Consider the following 10,840-nt stretch of genomic DNA (forward strand, 5'->3'; position numbering starts at 1 on the left):
TTAGGATGCCTAACAATTGCTGTAAATTGACCAATGAAATAATTTTGGGTAGGCTCAAACGAGGAAAAGCTGGGGCAGAATAAGATTGCAACATTTTATGCCCTAAATAAAGATAGGGAGAATGCAACTGTATTTCTGAAAGCCAATTAGATTGTATCTTTGGTGCTCCAATTAAAACATCATCCATATAATGATATACCAAAGCCAATGGGTGACATTTGTGAAAATGCTGCAGCAACATAAAGCTGACATAATGTGGGACTGTTTAGCATTCCTTGTGTCAAAACTGTCCAGTGATAACATTTATTAGGTTCTGAATGATTCACTGCAGGCACAGTAAATGCAAACTTTTCCTGAGAGTGGGCATCCAATTTAATCAAATTCCATTCAGATGGAAACAAATTTCCAATAAATAAGTGAAACATTTATAAATCTAAGCAAAACAATTCAGAGTCAGTTCTTTTGGTTGATGGATATATAGGTCTAACTAAACAATTTAAACCCAACAATTTCCCCCTCCAAAAAATATTGTCCAACAATTACTGTTTCCTCTTTCGAGTAAAAAATTTGCAAGCTGCAACTGCAAGAGTGGGTATCAAATTTCACCTCCGTTCCACCCTTCTCAAATCGCAATTCTAAGCAGAGAAAAAAAAGTTTTAAACGAACAGCTCCCCCTTCTTCTTTCTGTCTCTCTTGCTCTGAAAGCAACACAGCCAGCCAAAAGAGACGGGGGAAAAATCTCACCACCAAAAAATAGTTTTCTCTCCTTCATATGCATTTTCTATAAATTCTCTCACACATCTTCCCTCCATAAAACTCTTCTCATGCAAACACTTACTATTATTTTTCAATTTACTTTTACAACAATAAAATCTACAGTTTACTATTTCTTTCACAGCCTGGGAGAGAGTGGGTGGGGGGTGGGGTTTGAGGGCTAACACACACTTAGATATCACCAAATTAATTCATTCACTTCCATTCTAAACAATTCCACATACAAATATTTCATTCCATACTTTCTCCAGACAAACCATGTATTTTTTAATAAGGCCTTTTTGTATGTTGTTATCAAAGAGGGTTTGACCCTTTTCCAAGTCTTGGAAATAACACAGAACAACACAGACAAACATATATACACAAATACTGTGAAAACAACATTTATTTAAACATATGACTTGTCCTGCAAGAAGCGAGAAAAATCATGAGGTGATTCCAACCAAACATGCTTTTATAGGGCCCTTTATCATCTCCTATTTTTCTCACCATTCCAAGCCCAAGCATAATGTTCAAAACACACTACACATTAAAACAAAGCACCACCAGACATTGTCTGACAGGGTTAAACTTAACAGCCACATGAAGTTTCAAAACATTCCAATTGTTCAAAACACATTGCAGAGGAGTACATTTTGAGTTAATTTATGTCTTTAAATTACTCTGAAGATTCCCCTTATTATTTTTCCTACTTAGAGATTGTTCCTCTAATATTTTCCTTGTGGGGGTGTATGATGTCTGGGAAGAAGCAAAAGAATTAGCCTCTTCAGGAGCTGGAGATCCAATTAAAGATGCTTTAGGAGGGATAAGCTTTACTTTGTTGTAATCAGAAGGGGGGCTGGTAGTTAATTGCTGCCCTTCTGAAGCATCTGAGCCATATTTTTCCACTGCCCGATGGCACTGAACACCATCGATGTAAGATCTGTACTGGAGTCCAAGGTTCAAGATGTAAAGTATGCCCTATCTTTGCCTAAGTGTCCGGTGCTCAGGATTCCAAGGGCAATGTTTCCCTACCTCATCCACCAGCTTCCTTATGTGTAGCAGGAATCTGAGTTCCTGTGCATGTTTCTGCTGGTACTGAGATAACTTGCGACCCATACTTACCACTGAGGGGGTCTCTGAAGACGAAAGTGCACTTAGGGGTCTATTCCAGACGATGATAAGTATGTTGGTTGTCGCTCCATCCCCGGGGGGGTTCCCAAATGTCCCTGTTCGAGCAGCCAGCTGTAGTAATCAGTGCTCAGTCATTGCAGGGTGCAAATATGGCTGACCGCCTTCGCAGCGTTTATTGCCTTATACAGTTTTACAAGCAGCAAAAGTTTAACATGGCAATAGCATTTTATTGGTTAAACTCCTTACCAATTCTTAAGAATATAGAAGCCAGAGGCCCAAAACAGGGAGCAGTTGGCTGTAACATCCTGTTGGTGTAAGCTAGCTGATATCAGGCAGGTGAGGTCATTGTACCAGCCTGGGGTACTTTCCCACATTGCCATGGTGATGTGTAGGGATGAGATAATGTAGAGCGAAGAGGCACACAGGCTTTGGAGGGGGCAGTTTGCTGCTCCTGACCTCTACCTGGCCCCCACCTCTACAGTGGGATGATCCCCTTTTGTGACTTTCTCACAAGCAAAGTCAATGGAGAAGCCAGATTCACTTAACAACCGTATTACTAACTTAACAACTGCATGGTTCGTTTAATAACTGTGGCAAGAAAGCTTGTAAAATGGGGCAAAATTCTCCTAACGATTGTATTGCTTAGCAACAGAAACTTTGGGCTCCACTGAGGGCGTAAGTCAAGCACTTTTGTAAATCAAATAAATGTTCAGAGGAAGAAGGCATTTCAGTCGATGCAGGCTGAACTTACTTGGCCAGCCTCCAGCCAACCTGATGGTTAGGAAGAATCCATGCTGGATTAATGTTAGAACAATAATTTTCTTTATGGAAGCTTTCCGTGATTCTGCATGTTGCATCAGACCCATAGGATTTCCATTTTTTTTTTTAAAAAACAACACCTAATATTCTTATGCTGAAGATCTCTCAAGTATGTGGAGTGACGCTGCTGAGAGTACAGCGAGGGGGAAACCAGAGCTGTATATTGAATCAACTGCATTTTACTATTCTGCATTGATTATTTCTTCTCCTGCTTGAGCAGGGGGCTGGACTAGAAGACCTCCAAGGTCCCTTCCAGCTCTATTTATCTATTAAATTTATATGCCGCCCATCTCACCAGTAAGATGATCCCGGGAGGCTTACAAATAGGAAAAAGATAAATATGAAAACAATTAAAATTAAGAAGTGTTAAAAACTAAAACCAAGGGGCTTCCGGTTCAGGATCGCGGCGCCTTCGGATGCGGAAGTAGAGCCTTCTCTCCGCCGTTTGGTTTCCCTTCGTTGGAAGACCCTGGAAAGGGTCGAAAGTCGCCCTGGAGGGGCGACCACCGTTGGGGAGGACCCTTGCTAGATCCTGGAAGGGCGGCAGCCCTTCCCTTTGATCCGAGGCAGCTCCTCAGGACTGACAAAGAAAAGATCATCAAGTCGCATCAGCCGAAAGCCAAAATAACAACTAAGCACAACGAAGCATCGTGGAGGATTTGGGTGAGAGCCTTCCTTTCCTTCCTTTTTCCCTATTATCTTCCTGTGAAAGCTCCTTGAAACTTTTTTCCCCGCTCTCAATACTGCGGCATTTGAATACTTGGGAATTTAAATTTTGGAAAGAAAAGTACAATTAACTTCAACAACTAAATAACTGGATTTTTGGTTTTGCGGATACCTTGGGGTCCCAAAACTGCCTATTATAGAGACTTAACATCTTTTTTAACTATTAACTTTGGAAAACATTTGTTTTTTCTTTGTTTTTTAACCGATAAAAGGCTATTCGGCATTGGGGAAAGGATTTTGTGGTCTGCTGGGGACATCTTGTGGCGAAATCTGGCATAGCAACTGATTTTTTTTCTTTCAACTGTGCTTGTTGACTTCTTTGATTTGCCCTTCATACATCAAAAAAGATAAGAAGTGGAAACAGCTGGTGGTGACAATAACTTCTCTAAAGTGTGGAGGTGGACATTGGCTGATTCTCACTAAACATAGCCTCCACTAAAGGACTATCTCTAATCACCATGGAAATGGAGGAGCCTTATCCACAACTTAATTATAAACTTATCCTTGAAAAAATACTTGATGCTACTGAGCTAATGAACTCAGGAGTGAAAGCCAAGGATATTCTCACAAAACTACAAATTGAACCCCAGACACAAACCGACCAACTTACAAGCCAAAAAATAACAGAAGAGGAACAATTTAACATCAAAGAGGATTTTACACAACAACATGTACAATCTGCTGAGAACTTTGATATTTTAACACTGACTCTAATTACAGTACCTGTAACTCCAAAAGCAGCAGGAATTGATCAACAAACATGCTACATTGAGAGGGCTTTTCAACCAGTGGTACGGGTACCACCTGTGGTACATTGGCACCTGGCAGGTGGTACGCGACCATCCTAGAAAAGTGGTAGCGGGGGAGGGGAATGAGCTGAACCGGTGGCAGCACTGCCTGAGCGAGAGAAGGCTGGAGCTGCAGGGCTGTCAGGGCTCAGCAGAAGCGCCAGGATCAGTGTCACTTTCCAGCTGATCGGCACTTCGGGGCTGTCAGGGCTCAGTGGAAGCGCCAGGATCAGCGCCAGGCTCCGGCTGGAGCTCGGCGCTGATCCTGGTGCTTCTGCTGAGCCCTGAAGAAGCACCAATCAGCTGGAATATTGCAGCATCTCCAGGGTCTTGTGATTTACATTCAGATGCTTGGCAATTGATTCATATTTATGACGGTCACAGTGTCCCAGTGTGAAGTGAAGTGGCCAAAACCTGATGCAACCACCCAGCAGACGGGGGGGAATAAAAACCAAACACCCCCACCCCACCCCCGCTGCCAATCCTCAACAGAAATGCTCACAACAATGAAAACCTCGGACAGGAGGAAGAGCACCAGGCGGGCAAGCAGGTGTCTTGCACGGCTGTGGCTTTGGGGGTCATTTTTTTCAGTGCCATTCATTGTAACTTCAAACAGTCACTAAGTGAACTGTTGTAAGTCGAGGACTACCTGTACTTTATCACTTTTTTCCTCTTTTTTTTTTTTTGGTCATCAAGTTTTTGACACCTTGCTAGGCGACTGGTGGTACTCGGATGTTGCCATATCCTAAAAGTGGTACAATGGGTGAAAATGTTGAAAAGCCCTGATTTAGATAACCAAACAACAATTACAACACTGGACATGACCTTTTATTCTACTCAGACGGAACTGCAAGAAGAAGACCAGACTGAACCGATGATAAACATTTTAAACCCAACATGGAGACTTTAATTATTAGGGCAACAACCTAATAACTATAAATGGGCCAGTTCTTTTGAAAGATTGATAACTGGATGTCCTCCCTTGATTCAAACAACAGATGTGGGAATGAAGGGAGACACATCTGAGGTTTTAGAGGCACTGGCATGGAAACCTGCCTGGCACAAAAAGAAAGCTAGAGTTAGATTTAAAAATGGGATTTAGAAATCCACCTAATGGGTTAAGCAGCTTTTTAGAGATAATGATTGTTTCAATATTAAGGATTTAGACTTATAATGGGAATTAAATTATCTGTTAGATTATAGTTTTAATTGTTATATGGAAATAGATTTGTGACAAGGAAAGATATTTTGTTACTAAATGAGTTACTAGGAGGAGAAACAATATATTTGTCAATAAAGTAAGAAGGTAAATTCTGGAATAATATGTGTATTTTAGTTATGTTAATTACCTTATAATGAAATGAGGGAAATTAAGGATATCCAAAGCTTAAACATTGGTTATAAAAGGCTAAATTGGAATATGTTAATTGGAATTAAATAAAACCTAAAAACAGGACTTGGATATGTATAACCAAAATGTTATTGATAAATGTATTGATGGATTGAGCTTTAGCTAGAAATCTATTAATATGAATATGATATAATATTTGTGGGAAATAGAGAGGGAACTTTTATTGATGTAACCTGAGATATACATGAATGATTTTGTTATTGGACTATTGATTACCCTATCACCACGCTGCTTCCTAAATACTTGGATGTAAAAATTTGGAATATTAATAAAACTTGTTTTAAAAAAAACTAAAAAAAAACTAAAACCAAGGGGATGGATAGCAGGGGGATGAGTTCTTCTTACCACAACAAGCACCTGTGGAACCCCAAGCCAGCTGGCAAAATCAGGTTTTGAGGACCTGGAAGGCCAAGAAGGTGGGAGCAGAACTCACTTCTGGTGATAGAATATTTCACTGGGCAGGGGCTACAGCAGAAAAGGCTCTCCTCTTTGACCTTGTCAGCTGTAACTCGAATACTTTTCAAGAGTAACCCCATGTAGAATGAGTAGGCTGCAGTAATTGCATTCACATTTATGCTAAACTCCAGGACTTAATCCATGGTGGCTTGGCTTGACAACAATGTACCAACAAAACACTGGACTTGGACATTCCTGTATAGGTAGTCCTCGAGTTAGGCCCACAATTGAGCCCAAATTTCTGTCGCTAAGCAAGACAGTTGTTAAGTGAATTTGGTCTCATTTTACAACCTTTCTTGCCACAGTTAAGTAAATCATTGCCGTGATTAAATTAGCAACACAGTTGTTAAGTGGCTTCCCCATTGACTTTGCTTGTCAGAAGGTTGCAAAAGGCGACCCCGGGACACTGCAACCATCATAAATATGAGTCAGTTGCCAAGGGTCTCAATTTTGATCACGTGACCTGTAAATATGAAAAACTGTTCTTTTTTCAGTGCCATTATATCTTCAAATGGTCACTCAATTAACTGTTTGTAAGGCGAGGACTACATGCAGTGGGAGCAAATGTAGCAGAGATCATGTGAGCCTGCATTGCTCTTTCAAAACATTTCAGCATCATTCCTACATCTCACAGAATAGTAGGAAGACGTTGGCCTTAAGAGGAGGATTCAAAGATGGTAACCCAAGCGGAAGGCACATCAGGAATAGCTTAGAGCGGGGGTCCTCAACCTTGGCAACTTTAAGACTTGTGGACTTCAACTTCCAGAATTCCTCAGCCAGCTTTGCAAAGCTGGCTGATGAATTCTGGGAGTTGAAGTCCACAAGTCTTAAAGTTGCCAAGGTTGAGGACCCCTGGCTTAGAGTACCAGGAATGTGCCCAGGAAGGGTGGGGACTGAGGGCAAATTAATTCTAGGAGAACTTGTTCACCCTTTTTTTTTTTTTTTTTTTGCATCCATGCCAACAATCACAGAAAGAAAAGGAAAATAGGTCTAAGAAAGGCCACAGATCAAATTCCACCACCGATTCACTCGTTCTTAGAGCACACACCCCTCCTTTATCTTATACAGTATAGCATGGAAATGAGGCCATCTCTCACTTCCCTGGCCTCCATTAAAATATTTGGCTAGAACATTAGAACAACCCGATGTTGTGCCAATGACTTAAAGTTGGCATTTCTTGCCAAATCCTTACAGCTGATCTTTCTTTTGTGGGACTTGTCTCTTTGTTTGCATACCTGCTGTTAAAACAGTGAGAGATGTCTGGGGGAGCATAAAGGTTGCCTTGATAACTTGTCATCTACCTCCAAGAATTTAATGCTGAATTAAGTTGTTGTTCTCCTCTGACAACTAAAGCTTCTAGTACAGTAGTAGAGGGATGGGTAGCTTGTGATTTTAGACCTTGGCAACTTTAAGATGGGTGGAATTCAAGTCCCAGAATTCCCTAGCCAGATCTTCTGCTGATTTCAAGAGCCTTCCTCAAGCCAAATTTAAGTGTAGGTTTCTACATGGGTCCTCCTGCAGGAGAGGATTTTAAAAGTAAAAAAAATCAAGAAAATGGCTGTGACTGCATGATCAAAGCCCACCGCTTTTTAATGTGAATTGCGCACGTAGTGAAAGGGGTGGGGCTACAGTTGTGTGGGCGTGGCCACATTGATTCTCCGTCCATTTAGATTTAGAATATTCCCCAGAATATCCCTCAGAATGTTCCCCAATCTCACAAGAGATAAAAAGATGATAAACATACTAAAGGAAAAAGAAACAAGGGGGTGATAATGATGGTTTCACATACTTTTGGTCCTGAAATCACCCCTCTGTTCCCTTCAGTTGTTTATTTATTAGATTTTTATCCCATATTTATTACTTTATGATAATTCAAGGCAGTGAACCTACTTAATACTCCTCCCTCCTATTTTCCCTATGACAACAGCCCTGTGAGGTGGTTTGGGGTGAGAGAGTGACTGGCCCAAAGTCATCCAGCTAGCTTTCATGCCTAAAGCAGGACTAGAACTCACAATCTCTTGATGATTGGCCAAAAGTCACCCATTCGGCTTTCATCTAAGGTGGGACTACAACTCACAGTCTCCTGGTTTCTAGGCCAGCATCTTAACCACTACACCAGGGGTCTTCAAACTTGGCCCTTTTATGACTTGTGGACTTCAACTCCCAGAATTCCTCAGCCAGCCTGGCTGAGGAATTCTGGGAGTTGAAGTCCACAAGTCATAAAAGGGCCAAGTTTGAAGACCCCTGCACTACACCAAACTAACGTTGTGGCCTATTTATTACAAAGGAAGCACTCCCCTCAGGAGAAAAAGAAAGTTGATCATTCTTTACCAAGTGCTTTTTTATTTTTATTTGTTTTGCTGAGTGTTAATGAGAGAATTGTCCTCCTCCTTTGTCTTTTTGTTCTGATTATTCAGGAGGTGAATAATGAAAATGTCAGTGTTCTACAAGCAGGATTGTAGCAAAACAATAGCCTCGCATTATCTTCAGTCCCTTGCTTCAGTATGTAATATGTTAGTCAGCTACTGAAAATGCCCCACACCGGTAACAATTTTTTTTTTCAAAATTACAGCATACACAGGTAAAATACACTTTGAGTTTCCTATCTTTTACATTCATCTCCTTTTTCTCTCTCCATTCCCCACCAGAAATGTCAACGATGATTCTAAAATAACATAACAATTTATGCATGGGAAGGTGGTGGCGGGTGAGCATTCAGGTAATGTCGAAGGAGAGTTGGGTAGTCAGACATGATTCCGGAGACTCCATAGCTAAAGGCTTCTTCAAACTCGTTTTCTTCATTCAAAACCCAAAGAAGAACCTAAATAGAAAGAGAAAAAGGGAAAAATACAATCACAGAATGCAAACCCTGGAAATAAAATGACAAAAGTCAAGGCAGTACCAAGAATAAGAGGTGCCTTTGCTGCAATCCCAAAATTTCTGGAGCAACTCTTGAACACCATCGATATTGACAAAATCACCATCGGTCAGTTGCATGAGGCAGCTTTACTTGGAAGATCCTGCGCTGATGCTTTTAACGCCACCAAACAACTGTAATACAGATAGACCTCGAACTTACAACAGTTTGTTTAGTGACCGAAGTTACGACGGCAGTGGAAAAGTGACTTATGACCGTTTTTCACACATACGACCGTTGCAGCGTCCCTATGGTCATGTGATCAAAATTCAGACGCTTGGCAACTGACTCATATTTATGACCATTGCCGTGTCACGTGATCCCCTTTTGTGACCTGACAAGCAATGGGGAAGCCAGATTCACTTAACAGCCTTGTTACTAACTTAACAACCACAATGATCCACTTACTAACTGTGGCAAGAAAGATTGTAAAATGGGACAAAACTCACTTAACAAATGTCTCGCTTGACAACAGAAATTTTGGGCTCAATTGTCGTAAGTCATGGACTAACTGTATCTGCCTATCCTAAATTCTTGCCAAATCCCGTCTAAATTCTGGCTGACTCTGCAACCAACCATAATAATAATGCAGACAGTCCTTGAGTTACAACCACAATTGGGACCACAATTTCTTTTGCTGAGCCAGACAGTTGTTAAGGGAATTGTGCCCGATTTTTGCCACAATTGTTAACCAAATTACTGCAGTTGTTAATTGAATCCTGTCATCATTAAGCAAATCCAGTTTCCCCCATTGACTTTCCTTGTCAGAAGCCAGCTGGGAAGGTCACACGTGGCAATCACATGACCTCAGGATGCCTGCCACCACTGTAAATACATGCCAGTTGCTAAGCACCTGAATTTTAATCATATGATTGTGGGGATCCTGCAACAGTCATAAGTGATGACTGGATCAGTCATTTTTTTCAGTGCCATTGTAACTTTGAACAGTCACTAAATATATGCTTGTAAGTCGAGGACTGCCTTTATATAAAAGGCCACGCTTCTTGAATCCACAAATATGATATGCCGGTACATTATGAAATCCTAGGTTCTCGATGCATATGAAGGCCAACAACATCAGCTAAAAAACTGACAGCTGTGACGACTGCAGGACTTGGGTTTAGCTAGTCTAAAGAAAAGAAGAAACGGGCAACATGATAGCAGTATTCCAGTATTTGAGGGGCTGCCACAAAGAAGAGGCGGTCAAGTTATTCTCCAAAGCACTAGAGGGCAGGACAAGAAACAATGGTGCTCTGTCTGTCTGCAGAGGCACCACTAGGGGGGTGCTGATTGTGTTTGTGGGTACTTCAGCGAAGTTCACACTTTGTCCACTAGAGCAGGGCTTTTCAACCGGTGGTACGCGTACCACTTGTGGTACATTAACGAGTGGCAGGTGGTACGCAGCCCTGCCTAGCCAAGTGTAGTGGGGGATGGAAAGAGCCAGCGCAGGCAAGGACTTACTGTGAGAGAGTCCTCCGGAGCTACAGAGTTGCTGGGGTGAGGCAAAGGCCCCAGGCTCACTTCTGGCTCACCCTCCCCCATGAGAAAGGAGGAAGAGGGGGGGCGGAGACAGGAGAGGCTATAAACTTTTAAGATATGGCAATATTCGAGTATCACCTAGCAAGGTGTCAAAAACTTGACCAAAAAAAACAAAAACCCTGTTCAAAGTTGCAATTGCACTGAAATGACTTGACCATTTTTCATACTTATGACCATTGCAGCATGCCCAGGGTCATGTGATTTATATTTGGATGCTTGGCAACTGATTCATATTTATGATGGTCACAGTGTTCCAGGGTCATGTGATCCCCTTTTGCAACCTTTTGACAAGCAAAG

General features: G+C 41.6%; 1 protein-coding gene across 1 annotated transcript in view; it reads right to left on the reverse strand.

Moving 5' to 3' along the window:
• Positions 1 to 8,457: 8,457 nt before the first annotated feature.
• The window catches only part of LOC107293867 (lysophospholipase D GDPD3-like), a 26,234-nt gene continuing 23,851 nt past the window's right edge, over positions 8,458 to 10,840 (reverse strand). The window contains exon 9 of the mRNA XM_029285479.1: positions 8,458 to 8,908. Within this exon, the coding sequence (XP_029141312.1) occupies positions 8,771 to 8,908 (138 nt within the window). The 3' untranslated portion in view covers positions 8,458 to 8,770. The remainder of the gene's footprint in view (positions 8,909 to 10,840) is intronic.

This window comes from Protobothrops mucrosquamatus, unplaced genomic scaffold (genome assembly GCF_001527695.2).
Source record: "Protobothrops mucrosquamatus isolate PMUCROS unplaced genomic scaffold, P.Mucros_1.0 scaffold1756, whole genome shotgun sequence".
NCBI classification, from domain to species: domain Eukaryota; kingdom Metazoa; phylum Chordata; class Lepidosauria; order Squamata; family Viperidae; genus Protobothrops; species Protobothrops mucrosquamatus.